This window comes from Ammospiza caudacuta, chromosome 3, assembly GCF_027887145.1.
Source record: "Ammospiza caudacuta isolate bAmmCau1 chromosome 3, bAmmCau1.pri, whole genome shotgun sequence".
Taxonomy (NCBI): domain Eukaryota; kingdom Metazoa; phylum Chordata; class Aves; order Passeriformes; family Passerellidae; genus Ammospiza; species Ammospiza caudacuta.
In genome coordinates, this window is record NC_080595.1 from 2,617,574 (window position 1) to 2,637,112 (window position 19,539).

Here is a 19,539-nt window from a genome sequence, read left to right on the forward strand (position 1 = left end):
AGGATGGATGCCTTCCATGGCTCCTATTTTGGTGTCATCCAAGGCTGTGGAAGCTCAGTGGTGGCAGGATCTCTGTGAAGCTGAGAGCTTAAGCAGCAGCAAAGCTGGAAGGTAGGCAGGGTCCTGATGTGCACATCCTACTCCAAAAATGAGGGCCCAGCAGTTTGCCTCAGGGTTGGGGCTGTAAATTTGGCACTCTCTAAGCAGTACCAAGGTCAGCCCTCAGCTCTGTGGCTGGTCCCTGCAGACTGTCCCGCAGATGGCATCTTACAGCACCTGCACTTCTGCGGGGCAGAAATCAAAGCCGTGTGCAGCTGCCTGCAAACATCCAGGAACCGACCGAACGCTGTGAGCGGCCTCAGCACTGAATGGCAAACCTGCTTTAGAAGATGGCCTTCAATCACAGCAAAAGCGTTCCTTCTGCATGGGTGGGGACTGGAGTGCAGGTGCAGGGGAAGGGCTGGAGCTGCATCCATTGGTTTCTCAATCTCAGGGGTGGTCAGGTGTGTTCTGGTGACAGCTGGGTGACCAGCAGTCTGGAACGTGCCATTCAAGGGCTGATGATTACAACTTGGTGAGGATTTTTAACGTATCTCTCTTCACTCTGAGCATCTTCCAGCAGCGACACGTGTCCAGGTGGACAGACAGACAGACAGGTGGTGGGATGCTGCCCCACAAAAGCCCACGGGGAGCCCGCAGCAAAGCCCGCAGAGCCAGCTGCTGCCCCAGGCGTTGCCTCAGCGGGCAGATGTCGGCGTTGCTCAACGCCAGCAGGACCCCAGTGTCTGTTTATTAACGGATAAGATGGTCAGGCCTGCACGCGGCCCCCGCGCCGGCCTGTGCAACTCCTGTGGTTTCCAACCGTACTTATCAAGGGAGGGGGCAGCCTGCCCAGCCAGGGTGTTTCCTCTAATCAGCATTTTCACATGCCAGTGGCAGGCAGATGTGCAGGGGGCAAAGGCTCGGCCATCTCTCAACAGCTGCTCAGGGGAAGGAGTCACCTAAGGCAAGGCTGGGGAGATGAGAAGAAACAAGAGCAAGCCAATATTCCCCAGTGCAGGGTAACACAGGGGGAACTCACAGACACACCCTTGGCCATGAACTTTCACCGTCCCATCTGGAAGGAACCAACTCTTTGCAGCATTGCCTAGCAATAAGTTCAGTTCCAGAAACCCTTCTCCAAGTCCCCTTGGAGTGCTATTGTGTGCCCCGTGTCCCCGAGCCGCTGCGGGCAGCGCGAGAGTGTCGCGGGCTCAATTTAACGGCATCTCCCCTGCTTATCAGACTATATAATAAACATGGCTTTTAGGGGGGACTTCTTGGGGAGGGGTGCGAGGCAGGCGGTGAATGGAGAGGCCAGACACCATTGTCTGGCAAGAATGTGAGTCGCCCTGGGCTCGCCTTCCAAATTGTCCCAGCATCAATCCCCCCTCCTTTGCGGGATTTCCTTCTCCAGCCGGGGTTTTGTTTCGGAACAAGCGTTGGTCAAACAAGCTTTTGTTTGCGGTCAGTTGCTTGGCACACATACACCACTTCTGGTGGGGGACAATGAGGAAGCTGTTTCGGGGGCAGCTGCGGTGGGACTGAAAGGGAATACTGATGGAAAAAAGGGCGCGGGGAGGAAATGGCTGGGTGGAAATTAATTGGGAGGATCTTATGAAGTCTGGGTGCTCTGCGGCGGGGTCGGCAGAGTGGTGGGGAGTCCTTCGATCTTGCTGCTCCTGCTCGTGCTGCTTTGTGACTTCTTCCCCCCGGGGTACCCCGCCTCAGAGCAGAAAGTTGGACAAAATATTTGTGACTATGCATCTAAAAAGCTTTCTTTCAGGAAGAAGTAAACTTATTTACAGCAATAATAGAGTTTAAAGGAATTGTATAAGTGAGACCGACTTCTTTGTCAGCAAAAATTGCAGCAAAACTGTTCATAGATGACATTACTTAAATGACATTACGTACGTATGTCCTTTCTTTCACATTTCCTGTAATCCTGTTATGGCATTGTCCCATTACCTCAGGCACTGTCATCTTTAAATGCTGTCAGATCTTAACTGGGTGGCCAAGGACATCAGAAAGGGATCGAGGTGAAGCTGATGGCAATTTCAGACCTGTTGTGTATATGGCCATCTCCCAGCCTGCCCCCGGATGGGGTGTTTTCTGATAACATGTTCAGGTAAAGTGATGACTCAGGGACTTGCACATCTTCTGTGGAGCTGCTGCCCATCCCCACCACATCCAGCACCCTTTTTTGGGAAGTGCAGGGTGTCAGGCACAGACAGAGGTGGCAAGTATGAGCTGTGTGCTTGTTGGAAAGTGCTCCCATCCTCAGGAAAATGAGCACCCAGAAGTCAGTGGATGGAATGAGCAACTTCTACTCCCTCTACAGCCTTCATGGCATTAATGACCATTGCAAAGCACGTGGAGTTCCTTGGACTTAAATGCAACATCTTGCTGTTAATACTTTTAATATTATTGCTTACTGCTGAAAAATTACATTACGCCAATTTCTTTTACTCCAACCACGAATGGGCCTCTGTGGCTTTTCGGAAGTGCTCTGAGGTGTGGCAGCAGATGGGAGGATTGCTACTTCTGCTGCTCACCTGCTGAAATATTCAGTGCTCTTAAACCTGAGGAGCGGGGAGCGTTGGCGTGGGGGCAGTCAGTGCCTGTTTAAACTGGCAGCCCCTCTCACCAGGTTACAATAGTGGTGGTGATAGCTGCCAGCCCCGGGGCAGGAACTGTCATTTTGTTATCTCTGGGTGCAGTGCTGTGCTCTTGAGGGGTTCTGATCCCCCGTGGCGGCTGCTGGACCTGGCTGCAGTGCAAACAGCACCAGCCCTGAGCCTGGAGCTCTGGCTGCAGACAAGAGCCTGTGGTCAGCCATGCATGATGGATCTGGTTGTCCATCTTTGGCCCTGTGGGCTGGTTTTCCCAAAAAGCAGGGCTGCTCTGTGTGCTGGCAGCAAGGGAAGTGATGCCAGCATGTGGCTCCCATGTCCTGGCTGTGTGGATGCAGAGGTGCTGCTGGCAGGTCACAGTGTTCTCCTGTGCGCCTGAAAGTACAGCAGCCCCTGTGGGCTGCCTGTGGTAGCATCAGCAGATGGGTGATGGAGATCCCATCCTACTTGTGAAGAGGAAGAGGAGGACTCACAAATGAAGAGCAGGAGAGTGGCTCATTCAGCCACATTCATTTGGCCCAGCACAAGGTTAGACAGCACCTTTGGCTTTGTTTAGTCCCAGGGATGCTAAAGACCATGGCCTGGGTCCACAAATTTTTCTGCTGAAAAATAAGAGTGGAACAGTCCCTGGAATAAGGAAGGACATTATCATATGACCATGTAGCCTGCATGGGAGGTTGTTTGCTTGATCAGGTGAGGGTATGGGGCTTTTTTAAAGGCTGTATTGGTGTCTGAGTGCTGGCAGTTAAAACATTTAATTGTATTTTCCGGTAAGAAAATGCTTTTATTGCTGAAAACTAGGCTTCTCTGCAATCTGTTTTGGATGCTTAAAAACTCTGGCTTTCATTTGGTTCTTTACCGTCAATGCCATCTTAATGCACACTCCAAGGCCAGTCCCCAGGTCTCTGCTAGTCTGAGGCAAAAATGTCCATGCCAGGACTTCCCCCATGAGTGCAACTTCTCTGCCCCTTCTCCTGCAGGATATGCTGGAGCCATCTCATCCCTCCATGCCTCCCACAGGCCCAAGAAGGCTCTCCCTGGAAAGGTCTCAATCCAGTGCTTCTTAGCTGGACACCGTCTGTGAATTGTTGCCCATCTGGCTACAAAATTGATGGCTTTTTGGATGCTGCAGGACAATTTTTCTCTCCTTTCCAAATCTCTTAATAACTGAAGATTTGGGTGTGAAAGCACTAACTGCACACAGTTCACTGGGGCTTTTTTCAGTCATAGCTTGGATTTTTTCCCCCTATGGGCACAGGAACCATTTATAGCCGAGGTGGGCCGAGTTTGCAACTTATTAATCTCTCCCTTGCATGTGGGTTGAAAAGAGACACCATGCCTTTATCAAATGCCAGGCTAGCACAAAAGCCTATGCAAAATCATCATCAAATCCTATTAGAGGTGGAAAATATCTCTTAGATCATCTCATTCATTTCCCTGCCAATGCTAGACAGTTCCTGAGAGTTAATTTTCTAGCGTCTGCCGCCAACTCCCCGTGTGACTGCGGGTCTGTCATCTTGCCTTTGGGTTGTCACTGTAACTTCCACGCGTTTCTATGCATTTCCAAACAAGCCTTGTTTTGTTCAGTCATTGCCTGTGTTGCTGTTTGCCCTGCATGAGGTGTTGTCAGTGGTTTCCACTCTGGAGAGCATCACCAGACCTTGCATGTGGCTGGGAAAGGCGTCCCCATGGAACGGGGCATGCTGGGTGCTAAGGGAAGCTCGGGACGTGCCATCCCCTGGGCAGGGGCTCCATCCTCTGCAGCCACAGGCATTGGGGAAATGAAATCTCATAAAGGAGGTTTCTCTCCTGCAGTTGTGGATGGATGCAAGCAGATTGTCCCCCAAAAGCAATTCCCTTCTCCCAAACCCTGCTGGTGCCACCTTTGATAAACTCCCACCCTCAAGTTCTGGACTGGCTGTGACGTCCACTGTTGGGAGGAAAAATACTAATAATTCAACACTGGAGCTATTTATAGCATTAAGCAGATGCAGATTTCAGCAGGGCTTGTTTCAGAGAAGGAAATGACATCTAGGAGCAGGATAACCTTACTTGTAACTTCCCGGTAGCGCCGGCGGCCGTGATTGAATTCCCCGGCATGGCAAGGGTCTGGGCAGCCCTGCCAGCCCGGGAAAGGTCAGTCCGGCAGCTGTCACCCAGAAAGCATCAAAAGCACGGGCTGTCGATAGCGACCTGCATTTGCAGAAAATCTGAGGGCTTTCTAATTAACTGAGGATCTCTAAATTAGAGCCAAGCCACTCGACAAGCCCCCTCGTACGCCTTAAGTGTCAGGGCTCAGCTGATCGGCGCATCTAACAAGCGGCTGATTTTTAACAGTAGCTCTGAGACTCAATCAGCTCCTAATGGCTCCGTTTCAAAACGTTTCAGTGCATTTTTCATCTCTTACTCTGGAATTTATGCTCTTTGTTCCCTGCTCAAATATTCTGGCGCTCTTCCTTAATTTCAGGCTTCTGCCTTGCGACAGCTCCTCTCGCCTAACTAGGCAGCTCATTGCCTGCCTTTCCCCGCGTGCGAGTCTCTGCTGTGGCCACTCGCTCTGCTTTCTAATCAGTAAGTTTCAGAAATTCCCCCTCTCTCTCCCCCCTGACGTATAGGTAGTGCTGCAGGGTCTGGAATTTCCTAATTAGAAGGAAACCCGTGTTTAAGCAGGCCCGGTGTAATAGCAGCTGAAAAGTGGTTTTATTTCAGCTTTAAGATAGGGAGCCAGTTTGGAAATGCCCCTGGTTTTGACTTTCCCCTTGCTGCTGTTCTGTGGTGTCACAGATTTGGGTGGTGATGCTTCTGATTTACACCATAGACAATGAGATTGAGCCCTCCTTTCAGTTGCATTCACAGCAGAGTTAGGTTATGCACATTTAAACTGAGGGCTTCGAGCTGCTGGGAAAACGACTGGGGGATCTTTTCTGACACGTAACTCCTGCTGCTGGTAATGAGACCCGTTGATGCATCCTTGGCGAGGCAGCAGGATAAACTCCCACCTAAACAGTGATTGGGAACAGATAAATTCCGTTCAGGAAGGTACAGAGTTAATCAGCAACTCTTATAGACGCCTCCACGTGTGTTTATGTTCCAACGGCTTATCCATATCTTGGCAATTATTCATGTGAAATAGAATATAAATCCCACAGCCTAATTTTTCTTTGAAAAAATTTCCTCAGGTAATCAAATCCTGAAGTGCATCTTCTATTCCGGTGGTTTTATCAGTAAATCAAATTTTTATCATTTATCAGCAAAAGTTAGATTTAAGCATCTTCACTGTAATGTTTGAAAGATGAACATTTGTTTCAGCGGGTACTGTGCCAATCAATAATCTTCCAGCTTGACTCAGCTATCAATTATTGCTGCAATTATTTGTCTAGTTGGATATTTAAAATGTCATCAGAAAGAGATGATTACATATTCCAGAAAGCAAGGCACTGTATAATCAGATGAACTGAATTCAGTTAAATGTAGTGTGGTACTAACCTGTCCTTCAAAGCTGAATTCTGCAGCCACGACTGAAACAACAGCTTTCTGCATTATTGTAAGGAAACGGATCTTAACCTTGGAACGGCGCGTGTTATTGGGGTCGGGTAATACTCGGCGAGAGGAGACCTTGCAAGCCTGGAAATTGAATCAGCCTCACTGACATAAAAGAGGGAGGTGGGGTTGGTTGGGTTTTTTTTGTGTTTTTTGGCTTTCTTTTTTTTTTGTTGTTTTTTTTTTTTTGCCTTTTTTTTTGGAGGGGGGAGGGCTGGTTTTGTTGGATTTCATCTGCAAATCTATAAATAAGGAAATCCACTCTGTATCTGCCTTCCTGGGAGTTTCAGCTCCTGAGCTCGGAGCGCCAAATTTCTGCGTGCCCTTTTTGCATTCCTTGACTTGATGTATGTGTGGTAAATACTCTCTGTGCCCCGAGAATGCAATAAAGCTGTAGCAATTCTTGCAAGTCTTACATCCTTCCAAACTCCAGATATCTGGAGTATTATATCATTTTCAACTTCAAGGATATCTCAGCGATGGAGAGGAGACAGGATAAACTGGAGAAGACCCGACAACTTTACGACACCTTTTGGTCCTATTTGCAAAGCAGAGAGGGGAAAAAATATATATATAATTTATTGATTCTACTAATACTTGTTTGTGCAAGTTATGAAACTAAACGTTGTAGAATCTGGTTCAACACTTGCTGTGCTTGCAACTCCATGGTGACATTGAACTTGCTCAGGGACAGAATAAACCTTTGCCTTCCTGGCAGATGATTTGCAGATGGAGGTGTCATTTGGGGGAACCTGCAGTTCCCCTGACCCACTTTGTCAGGATGGTTTGCTGCTGGCTAAATATCATTCATTTGGAAGTGAGAGGAAAGCGAGCCAAAGGAGAAGGCTGGGAAATAGGAGAGTCTGAAGAGGATCTGTTTTGGGAAGGAGTTGGTGGAATAAAGCTTCCAGGGAGGTCCTCAGCCACTGACTTGGCTCAGGGCCGGGGATTGTCAGCTCCACCAACACCCTTCCCGAGGCATGGGTGGGAGCGGGGTGCTGTGGGCTGGGGAAGGGAACATTGGTGATGTCTGGCTCATGAGAAGGGCCAGGAGGGGCTATCAGGGACCACCACAATATCTCTTCAAGGTGATGGTGTAAATACACGTGGCTTTGCAGGGCCGGGTGCATGAAATAGAGACACTGAGATTGGAAAATCCAGCAAAAATACAGCGAGGCCATGGCTGATGAGGGGACTTGATGGCCCAGACTTGGTGGCAGCAGTGTCCCTGCTGGTGAGCAGCAGTGGGAAGGTGCCAGCCCCACTTTGTCCCTGGGATGGGGCTCAGCCGTTTGGAAGCACATTGCAGCTCTCCAGGAGTGCCCCGTGCAGCAGAGCTGCTGCAGCCTCCAGCAAGGTCCTGCAGCACTAATCAGGTCAGCAGGCATGAGCAGTGTTCCCAGGAAAGCAGTGTCCTGGTGTTGGCCTGGGAGTCTCTGTGTAAGAGATACTGAGTGCACGATGAGCATTGCAGAGCAGCATCCAGCGCTCACCCTCGCCTGTGCTGGGCGCTGGCTGCACCACTGAGCTGTGCCAAAACCAGTACAGACAGGGAGAAACACCCCACACCAACAGGGGTGACCCCAGATGTTGTGCTAGAGCATCTCCTTCCCCTCCTGGGCAAGAAACTTTGTGAAGTGTGCTCTGCCTTTCACTCGGATGCCGCCGGCCTGGGAGAAAGGGGAACAATTCATTGTATAGGTGTATGAGTGAATGAAATGATTTGGAAGCTCTTTGTAGCTGTATAATTACAACACTGCATTTAAAAAGTGAATTATTGACTTGATTGTCCCCAGCAGCCACTGGGTAAATGCATAATTATGGACTGTTGGAGCCAGGTACCGTTTGCTGGGTAATCAGGTGAGGCTGTGGAAAGGCTTTGATGCCCTTCTTGTGGCAGGGCTTAGACGAGGCTCAGTCCTTGGTGGGTCCAGGGGGACCTTCCAGCAGGGGACACACCTGGTGCCAGGTAAGTCCAGAGGAGCTGATACAGAGGGTGTCACTCCAGTGATGCCACTCCTGTTTAAATCTTTCACAATCCCTATGCTGGTGCGTGGAAGAGGCAGTCAGGGACAGGCATGTGGGGAAGACTGTGCATCACAGAAACACAGGATGGTTTGGGTTGAAGGGACCCTAAGGACTGTCCAGTTCCAAGCCCTCTGCCATGGGCAGAATCACTTTCCACTAGACCAGGTTGCTCAGTGCCTATCTAAGCAGGCCTTGAACGCTGCCAAGAATGGCACCTGGGATGTTGCTTACTTCACTAAGGGTGTTTTTAGAGATGTGTGGTGGTCTCAGTGGATAGATCCTCCTGCAGGGCTGAAAACACTGCGTAGTTCACCCTGTAGGTCCCAGCACTGGTGTTTGTTGTTACTGGAGCTGCTTCCCATGTGGTGCTGAGGTCTGCATTGCCTCTCTTTCTCCTCCCCATAGCATTAATGCATGGGGTGCACGTGTGCATGTGACCAGCTGGTCTTTGCTTGAGGGCTCTCTTCTAGAACTCCCTCAGAGCTGAATTTCAGGCACAGCATTGTTTTCCCGTGGCAGGTTTCTTCTGTTCCTCGCTAATCAAGGCGCGACAGATTTCCACCCCCCTTAGGTTTTAAAAAAGCACAAAATCAGTCGCAGGCTGATACCTTACTTGCCAAGTTGGAGCTGGAAGCAGGTTTTCTTGGTGGCCAAGTCATCATTGCCTTGAAAACGGTGACAGACGCTGAGGTCAGGCCACGGGACCCCAGCGCCCCATTGAGGCTCCGACAAGCCATGTGTTTTGTTGCTTGTTGCTAATGAGCAGCATTTTTTGGGGTGGGAATCTAAGTATGTGGACTTTGGTTCTGGTAAGAAGAATGAGTAATGTTGAGGCTACAACCAAACCCATGAAATACCCATTTCTTCTCCAGGCAGGAACTGGTCTCCCTGGTCCCACCCGCTCTTTCCTCAGGCCCAAAAAGCTTCTGCTTTATGGGAACTTGAGCAGTGCTGTAAAACACAAGGAAAGTTGGGCTTTGAGAGAAAATGGGGAATTCTTGGAGTTCCTAACTCCTGTCTAAATCTTTGACTGGCAAAGATTTGTTTGATTATTGCTGGGGCTGCTGTTTGATTATTGCTGGGGCTTGGGTTTCTTTTTGAAGTTTGAGGAGTCACGGCATTAATGTTTGGCCTGGGTCTTAAAGAGGTTTTTTGAAAGAAGGCGTAATGACAAATGGTGTTACTCATACTTGGTTTGGAAAGTGTTTTCCCAGTTTTATTAATATGGTTTCAGGAAGTCTGAATTTGCAGGCAGAATAATTATTTTCAGGAATATAAACAGCAATATTGATATATCAATATCAGTATTGAATACCAATTTCAGGAATACCTTTTATCAATGAGTTACAGTAAAGAAAATCTGGTAGAGATAGCAGATGGGGCATTGAGGGTCCTGCAAAGCAAAATTTCTCCTGGATTTTTTGACTATTTAATGACTAAGCTAGTCCCAAGACTCCACCAGGCCTTTGCATAAATGCGTGGACTCAGTTTGCAGAATTTTAATTTTCAAAGGCAGAACAGCCATGGTATTGCTTGTTTTACAAGCAGCACTACATCACTTCCTTCAGATTTTTTGGGGATATTTTCCTTTTTCAGTGTTTCTGAATCTGGCTCCTCTCATGATAAAGAGAAAAGGTTAGAGAGGTAGTACCCTGTTGTACACAACTGCAGCTCCTGCTGTTATTTAGTGTTATCCAGGTATTATGAGAGCAGCAGTGACAGTGCTGATGCTCCCAGTGCCAGCAGCTGCTTGGGACTGGTTAATGACAGACCAGGTTAATCATGGGCCTTTTGCAATCCAGAGGATCAGGAGGAGGAATTAGTGCAAGAAGGAAAAAATACGTTTGGACAGTTGTTACAGCTTCCCTTGTGAGCCGGTGCCACCAGGAAAAGGTGAGTCATGCCAGAGCAGCTCTTCCTTACTGAGGGAGAAGTGGCTGCTGCAGGAATGGAGCAGGACCCGCTTATCTCCCTTCCTCTGTCCCAACTGTTTCACCTCACTAGCTTGCAGTTGAAAGGAAACTCAGCAGTGTGGATTTCCAAATGAGAGAGAGAGGAGGGGAAAAAAAAAAGAAGAGATATTTGACAAGCCAGATGGAGAACTGAATCAAGTACAAGTGGTAACAATTAACTCAATTTTTTTTCTTTCCCCCCCTTTAAATACCATAACAACTCCGAATTTATCAGTCCAAAAATCAAGCAGTCAGTTGACATTAAAGCTGAATAAAGAAGTTCCTGGGCTTGGCTCGGGCTGTTCCTCCCACGATTGTTTGGTGGCGAGCAGAAGAGAGGGGGATGCTTTAACTTCTGTCCTTGCTGTTGGATAGAGGAAGGTGTTCATGTGCCCTGTGGGTGCAGGTAGCCTTGGCTTTGCAGGTGTCTTGAGAAGGTCAGGGAGAACACAGGAGCAGAGCCACCAGGGAGGGATGCTGTGGAGAACAGGGGCTGGGCCAGGCAGCCAGGGCCACATCCAGGTCTGTGAGATTTCTCTGGCACGGGGATTTCTCTGAGGGAGCAAATCTGCCGCTGTGAATGGAATCCTTGCACCCACCTTGCACCCACCATTGCACCCACTGCTGATGGTTTGTTTGGGAAAACACTGGGAAAACTGGGGTGCCTCTAATGCTGTGTGTTTGTGTGCAGCTCCTGCAGTGCCCTGGGGTAGAACACACCTTGTGTTTAATATCCTGCTCCTAAAGCAGGGGCTCCTTCCCCACACAGCATCCTGTGCCATGGGCCTGGTTAGGTGCACCAAGGGATGCTGTGTCCAGCGAGCAGCTTTCCTGGATCTAGCCCTGACTTTTGAGAAACTAAGGAAGCTCTTCCAAAGCACATTGGCACACACATGCAGATTATTCCATTACTCACTTGGCAGTGCCTGAACTTGCATGCCTAGCTCCAGAAAGGCTTTTTTCATTTTTTTTTTTTTCCCTCTCAGCAGTGGCATCTAGCTGACAGCTTCTCCTCCCAGCTGGTCTTCTCCCCAGCATCTTGTCTGGCTTTGCTGCTGGTGGCTGTGGGGATGGCTGTGGTTCTTGCTCTGAGCCAGCTCTATTGTGCCTGGAGGTGTTGGCTTGCTCAGGCTCGGACTCTCGGAGCGTGCCGGGTGTATCTGTGAGCATAGCACAGAAGCACCAGCTTTTCCTTAATATAAAAAAAGCCCCTTAATGCTGAAAGCAGCCATCTCTTCATATTTTACTGAGTAATTGTGCCAACTGCCCTTAAAGGCACTCAAATGCCAATATCCATCCCGCTCATTTGTTAACATTTTGCGGATCAGAAGCTAAATCTGTCACTCGTGTGTCACTGGTTAAGTCACTTCTTCTGGGGGCATGGCAGGCAAGAGCTGTTCTGCTGCCTTTTTTGGTTTTTTTTGAGCCAATAACTTGAGAAACACTGGACATTTGTGCTGTAGTGAAATGCTGTGCCTCATCACTGGTCTTTTGCCATGTGGGATGTAGAGAAGGAATAAAAACGTAATGGTGGTTGATGCTTCAGTGAGTGAGGCCAGTCAGGTGTCATCTTGGCCCCAGTTCTGTATTTGGGTCATGGTATCCCCATGTAATTCTCCTACAGGGGTAATTTCCAAAGTAGGAAGAAAATGAGCAGTAAAATTGATGGGAGGAAAATGTACACACAAAAATGCGAATGGTAATTGGAAGCTATTTGTAAAGAGTTGATGAGCTGTCCAGGAAGGAGAGGGCAACTTTGGCCCCAGTCCAAAACCCACTTCACTCGCTTCAGTGGTGAGATGAGAACAGCAATTAGATATTAGAAAAATCAATATACAACAATTAAAAAAAATGGAAAATGGATAGGAATCAATGGCAGTGAGAAACCATGGCAGATAGAGAATGGGTCGGGAGAGCTGGAGAGGCTGAGGAAAACTTGTGCCTGGCACCAGTGGGGAGAGGAGAGAGGGAGCTTCTCAGGATCCTGGAGAAGAAGGAAGGGATAAATGGAAGAAGCAGTAAGGTAGAAATTTTTGATAAATATTTCTGCTGTAGACCTGGAGAGTGGCTGTGTTACGTTTCTGTATCATAATGTGGGTGATGGTATTTTTTCCTAGCTTATTGGTAGCCATGGAGGATATGAGCAGAAATAACAAATTTCTCCTTCAAGGAGAGAAGTATTTTCAAATAAAAAGGCCCTGAAAAGTTGCACCCAAGGAACCCTGAAAAGTAAACCTGTGATGCTGGTTTTAAGAAAGTTTATGAACTGGGAAAATGCTGTCAAGAGCTGGTCAGGGTAAGGTGGGAGAGTTGGCAACACTTTGCTTATCTCTTCTGGGCAAAATAACAGAAGAACCAACATAAGATTCAATTGATAAAGAATTAAAGGATAGAAATATAATTTGTGCCACTCCGCCTAGATTTATGGAATATGGATCTTGTCAAATAAAACCTGATTTCATTCTTCTAGATGACAACTTTGGTTGATAAATGTGGATGAAATAGACTGCACTGTGACATTGCTTATGGGAAGACAGAGCAGAGCACTGGGTGGTTCTGCTGGCACAGGTGATGCAGAGCTGGCCAACAGATTGGGGGATGCGGGGCTTTAGCTGGGGAGCTCAGCACATGCTGGTGGGGGTCTCAGTGGTGCTTAGTGCTTTGCTGGTGATTAGAAATGAATATGCAGCTCTGGTTGATTGGCTTTGTGGGTAAAACAAAGGCAGGTGCAGAGCAAGAAGGATAGGTTCCTGGGCTGGTCTGGAAACTGTCAGGAAGGATGTGTTGAGAAGGCACCAGGTCCAGCCTCGTGTGGCCCTGGGCTGGAAGGTGGAATCAGGGCTGTGCTTACAGAGCTGGGTGCAGTACCCTGGAAGGTATCAGCCGTGTGGGAAGCTGAGAGGGAAATCAGGTCCTGCCCAGCATGATGCCAGGATGATGAGGGCTAGGCTGGTCCTTGGGTAGTGGAGGGGTGGCTCAGGACAGATAAGCATCTGGATTTTGAAGTGTGCCTCAATTTCACAAAGAACACCGTGGTGTGTGTGAGGAGGCCATTGTGTACCAAGAGCTTTTCAGTGTTTCAACCACAAAGCCCCTCAAAATACAAAGAGAACAGTAGAGGTTAGAGCTAGAGAAGTTCAGGTGGATCCCAGTACCCGTCTGTGACTGTGGTGGGAAGCAGTGGGTGCTCTCCCTGTCTGCTGAGCTGGTTTGAGTAGATCTCACTGGAGTTTTGTGCTCTGCCCTGTGCTTTGCAGGGCTGGAGGCAGTTGTGCTTTACTGAAAGAACCTCTGTTGGTCACAGTGACATGCACTGCAGGGAGGGTCAGAGGGTGAGAGCTGGGGGTCCCTTTCAGCCTCAAATTCCTGAATTGAGAGGTAGCCAAGGATGTGAGCTCCAGCCCTGCTGCTGGTGGCCAAGGGCTGGTTCAGCAGTGACTCCTGACTGCTGGAAATCCGCTGAAAGCCCCAGTGGCATCACAATGGATGACAAACCCCATCACATTGTCCAGGTGGATGATGAGGCACAAAGAGCTCTGTCCTTGGCCAGCAGCAGCTTCTGCATCTCCTGGCTGTGAGACCCGCCTCCCTTGCCCATGGTCATGCCCAGATGTGTTAGCTGGGAAGGCTCTGGGGACACAGGGCCTGGCCCACACAGTAAGGAGACATCAGTGCACATGGCCTTTGGGTCTGACTCTTGAGGGGACCCAAATGGTGTCCCAAAAAGCCCATGGTGGTGGTGGGATGGCAGCAAGGGAGGGCGAGTCCCTTCCCAGCCCGGGGATTGCCGCGGCGGTCTAAGGACCTGTCTTGTTGCTGTGGATTAGTGCCATAATTTTTGCAGTTTGGCAAGGCTGCATCAGACTGGAACGTATCTCTAGGTGGTGATATGGTCAGTCAATAGCCTTCATAATTAATCAAGCACTAATAGACAAATTAGAAATCATGTCTCTTCAGAGCAGGAGGTGGGGACAAATGGCTGGTGGATTTTAACTGTTTCGCTCCATTGTTTTTTTTGCCTCCCTTGAAAATGGTGGGTTATTTAGGGAAGTTTTGTACATAAACATGATTTAAAATGTAAATTATTATCTTGATTACCAAACACGGACAGTGAATTGAAAACTTGTTTTTCAGGCAAGCACATGAAGAATAATCTTACATTTTACACTCCACTAAGTCAATGTAGCCCTAATTTTGCCACACAGGAAATCAATTCCAGTCTTTATAACAGTCGAAGATGTTATGAACAAAGTAATTTTGCAAATTATGGCAAGTAACACATTTATTGATGACTGTAGCTTAGGAATTTAGAATTTGTGAGCACTGTAATATAATAAGGCTGCACTGGCAGGAGCTGAGTGAAATACAGATTATACGGTGAAACTGTAATGCATCATTTGCTATTAGTGGACTGGTAATAATTACCAGTTTCAAAGCAGCTTTTTCCATGTAATCTTTAGTCTCAGTCGTAACAGCCCTTCTCATTGACATTATGATTACACGAGCTGCCCTTATGATCTAGAATATCTAGTTGATGGGAATACTAAAATGTGGTAGCAAACGCTCTATGTTGTATCCTCATTATAAGATAAAATGCTATTTTCTCTGACCTGATCTATAAGGTAGAGAGGCAAGGTAGTGTTTCGTTGTTAGCTCCCACCGTGGTGTTAAAAACATCCACTTCAATATGATGAAGCAAGATGATTTTTTTTCCTCCCCCCCAAGCTCACAAATGAGCACAGGAATGTGAAAGTCCAATTGAATTTCACTCTAATTTCAGCAGATTTAAGTATTTATCTGTGCTCACATGCCTGGCACATACTAAACACAACAGTGCATTTTATTCCAATGCAGGCTTCAGAGTGAAACATTAAATATTATTCCAAGGGCTTTTAAAGTGATTAAAGTGTTAAATGCCTGCTGTAGATGATTGAGGCTCTTTGCTTGCCTGATTCAGCTTCTCAGGCCAAACGTGGAATAGCGGCAGAGCCAGGAGGCAGGGAGGGAAGCTGGCATTGTACAGCCAGCCAATGCTGGATCTCAGGATCACGGAATGGTTTGGGTTGAAAGGGACCTTAAAGATGCCTGGTTCTGTCCTGTATCTCCAGAAAATGCCCACATGACATTTTCCTCCCGTCCTCCCCGTGAGATGGGAAAAAAGATGGGAGCACATAAAGTGATGTTCCCTTTCCTAATTCACCTTATTTGCTTTTTTAAAATCTTCCTTTTCTTTGTATTAGGCAAATAGGGGAAACCTAATGAGGGCAACTGTCAGTGCAGCCTGTTTACCCAAGAGAGATGCCTAAAGAGCAGATGCCTTGGGATGTAAATGTTGAGTCAGGGCAGGAATATGTGGTGAAGGCCAGTACCGCCCCAAGTGCTGATGCCCTTGGAAGGCTCCTGGTTTATCTCCCAGCTAACCTCAACGTTATTTTTATTTTTTAAAATATCACTAAACAACAGCTTTGTGAGAAGTGCTGAACAAGGCTGGAAATGAATTTATATCCTTCTCTTAGCTCCAGCTTCGGTTTACCGGCATTTAGCAAAAAGCATCCATATGGGGGTGGAAGTGAATTATTTGCAAAATCCCAGTAATCAATAAAGGCACCCTCACCTTTGCCATATCTCACGCCACTCTTCCCTCATGGGCGGCCCTCAAAAAGTTATTCATCCCCCTTGTTTTGCCGTATATTAGAAGGGGCTACTTTCTGCTGTCATTATTAGCCGGCTCTTTGTTTAGTTATTTATTAGTTGGTTGCTCTTTTATAATGTCCGTGTTATCTCCAAAAATAAATTATCATGAAATAGAGTTAGCTCACTACTTGCCAAAGTGGCATTTACCATCCTCAGCTTCTTTTCAGCGCGAGAGAAATAATGCGGCTCCGGCAGGGCGCTCGGCCAGGCCTCCTGGCCGGCCTCCAGCTCTTTCCCTGGCGGAGCTGCCGCTCTCTCTGTCTTCTCCTGTCCCTGTCCTGTGCTCGATTTTTTTTTTCCTCCCCCTTCCCTTTTTATTTTTATTTCTTTCCTTGCCCCAGAGGTGAATCTCTGCTAAGGAGCAGAAGTTGATTCTTAATTTTGTACACATTGTTAGCCTCGAAATAAGGAGGAGACTAAAAACGTGCTGATGCCCAGCTTGCTGGCAGTTGTGATGCTTTGAACTGATCAGTGTGGAGTGCTTTTCAGAAAGGAATTACTTTATTTTGTATTTATTTATATATTTATTTACATATTTATTTATGAGTACTCTAAGTGCCTACAGCCTCAGTCAACTGAGTTGGAGCTGGCGTTGATTGACTTTACCATCTCTCGCTTTTCTTGGCCTGTTTTATTCTACGGGTGCCCAGCATGGTTCAGTTTTGAACCCAGAGCTGGGCGTGGTGGGAGGAGGTGGATGTGCTTGCTGTGGGTGCCCCTCACCTCTTCCTATTCATGTCCCCTGCCTGTCCCTGGGCTGGGACGTCCCTTGCCCGGCTCCCAGCTGATCGTCCCAGAGGAGGAGAGGAGGTTAGGCGGGGAGGCGAGCGCTCGCCCGCCGCTGGACGGCTGGAGATTGACGCTGCTTGTTGTGTTATTTTGCAGGTAAAGATGAGCCCAGCAGCTACACGTGTACGACTTGTAAACAGCCTTTCAACAGCGCCTGGTTCCTCTTGCAGCACGCACAGAACACACACGGCTTACGGATCTACCTAGAAAGCGAGCACGGCAGCCCCCTGACGCCACGGGTTGGTATCCCAACAGGACTAGGTGCAGAGTGCCCTTCCCAGCCACCTCTCCACGGGATTCACATTGCAGACAATAACCCTTTTAACCTGCTCAGAATACCCGGCTCGGTCTCGAGGGAGGCGTCGGGGCTGGGAGAAGGGCGTTTCCCACCCACGCCACCCCTCTTTAGCCCTCCCCCGAGGCACCATTTGGATCCGCATCGCATTGAGCGCCTGGGTGCGGAAGAAATGGCTCTGGCCACCCATCACCCTAGTGCCTTTGACAGGGTGCTGCGACTGAACCCCATGGCGATGGAGCCCCCCGCTATGGATTTCTCCCGGAGGCTGCGGGAGCTGGCCGGCAACACCTCCAGCCCACCCTTGTCCCCGAGCCGGCCCAGCCCTATGCAAAGGTTGCTGCAGCCCTTCCAGCCCGGCAGCAAGCCCCCGTTCCTGGCCACGCCACCCCTCCCTCCTCTGCAGTCTGCTCCTCCTCCCTCCCAGCCCCCCATGAAGTCCAAGTCCTGCGAGTTCTGTGGGAAGACCTTCAAGTTTCAGAGCAACCTGGTGGTGCACCGCCGGAGCCACACGGGGGAGAAGCCCTACAAGTGCAACCTCTGCGACCACGCCTGCACGCAGGCCAGCAAGCTGAAGCGCCACATGAAGACCCACATGCACAAGTCCTCCCCCATGACGGTGAAGTCGGACGACGGGCTCTCCACCGCCAGCTCCCCTGAGCCGGGCACCAGCGACCTGGTGGGCAGCGCCAGCAGCGCCCTCAAGTCCGTGGTGGCCAAGTTCAAGAGCGAGAACGACCCCAACATGATCCCTGAGAATGGGGATGAGGAAGAGGAGGAGGAGGAGGAGGAAGAGGAGGAGGAGGAGGAGGAAGAGGAGGAGGACTTGAACGAGAGCGACAGGCCGGACTATGGCTTCGGGATGAGCCTGGAGGCGGCCCGTCACCACGAGAACAACTCACGGGCTGGCGAGGAGGGCCGGGCGATGCCGGACGTCATGCAGGGCATGGTCTTGAGCTCCATGCAGCACTTCAGCGAGGCCTTCCACCAGGTCCTGGGGGAGAAACACAAGCGGGGCCACCTCCCCGAGCCCGAGGTGCACAGGGACACTTGCGACGAAGACTCGGTGGCCGGCGAGTCCGACCGCATCGACGAGGGGGCCGTCAACGGCCGGGGCTGCTCCCCGGGGGAGTCTGCCTCGGGAGGCCTGTCCAAAAAGCTGCTGCTGGGTAGCCCCAGCTCCCTGAGCCCCTTCTCCAAACGCATCAAGCTGGAGAAGGAGTTCGACCTGCCGGCCGCCGCCATGCCCAACACCGAGAACGTTTACTCCCAGTGGCTGGCGGGCTACGCTGCCTCCCGGCAGCTGAAGGACCCCTTCCTCAGCTTCGGCGACTCCCGACAATCGCCCTTCGCCTCCTCCTCCGAGCACTCCTCGGAGAACGGCAGCCTGCGCTTCTCCACGCCGCCGGGCGAGCTGGACGGAGGGATCTCAGGCCGCAGCGGCACGGGAAGCGGAGGGAGCACCCCCCATATTAGTGGCCCGGGCCCTGGCAGGCCCAGCTCAAAAGAGGGCAGACGCAGCGACACTTGTGAGTACTGTGGGAAGGTCTTCAAGAACTGTAGTAATCTCACCGTCCACAGACGGAGCCACACGGGCGAGAGGCCGTATAAGTGTGAGCTTTGCAACTACGCCTGCGCCCAGAGTAGCAAGCTCACCCGGCACATGAAAACACACGGGCAGGTGGGAAAGGACGTTTACAAATGCGAGATTTGTAAGATGCCTTTTAGCGTGTACAGTACCCTGGAGAAACACATGAAAAAATGGCACAGTGATCGAGTCTTGAATAACGAGATAAAAACTGAATAGAGGTATATTCGTACCCCCCACCCCCATCCACACCGCCCCCCCACCCCACCCCCCGCCCCGCATCCCCGTAGAGATTTTCTAGTCCCTTGTGATGGAAGTCATGGAAGCTAAGGATATTTGGAAAGTGCTTGTCACCAGCACACCCTGTTTATTTTCTTTTTGTTCTCACCGTTTGAATGCATGATCTGTATCGGGGCAATACTATTGCATTTTACGCAAACTTTGAGCCTTTCTCTTGTGCAATAATTTACATGTTGTGTATGTTGGGGTTTTTTTTTTTTGGGTTGTTTTTTTATTTTGGTTGGTTTTATTTTTTTAATTTCTTTTTCTTTTTAAATTTTTGGATTAGACAGCATGTACGGTATGTTATGGCTGTTTTTAAATTGTCCCTGATTAGTTGCTGAGCAAACACGTCGCTGTTTCCAATTCCGTTCGGGAAAAAAAAAAAAGGAAAAGAAAAAAAAAAGAGGAAAAGAGGAAAAAAGAGGAGAGGAGAAGGAGGAGGAGAAAAAAAAAAAAAACAAAAAAAAGAAAAGTGAAACAAAACCAAACCCGAGAGCAAACAAAACCGACCATGCTGCATACATCCTGTAATACATATCATGTACAGTTTTGTTTTGTGACGTGCAAAGGAAAGCTCGCTGTGGGTGACCCTCTGCGGACAGGACCGATAGCACCGAAGAAGCGTTGTGTTAGCCTAGATCGCTGTCTTAAACCAATAAACCCACGATTGGAGACAGAGTTCCCCTCGGGAACACTAAA

General features: G+C 49.2%; 1 protein-coding gene across 2 annotated transcripts in view; it reads left to right on the forward strand.

The window, feature by feature from the left end:
- BCL11A (BCL11 transcription factor A) overlaps window positions 1-18,796 on the forward strand; it is a 62,077-nt gene extending 43,281 nt beyond the window's left edge. For both annotated transcript variants that reach the window (XM_058801450.1, XM_058801451.1), the window contains one exon: window positions 16,772-18,796. In XM_058801450.1, coding sequence (XP_058657433.1) covers window positions 16,772-18,777 — 2,006 coding nt within the window. In that variant the 3' untranslated portion in view covers window positions 18,778-18,796. The remainder of the gene's footprint in view (window positions 1-16,771) is intronic.
- The last annotated feature ends 743 nt before the right edge of the window (window positions 18,797-19,539 follow it).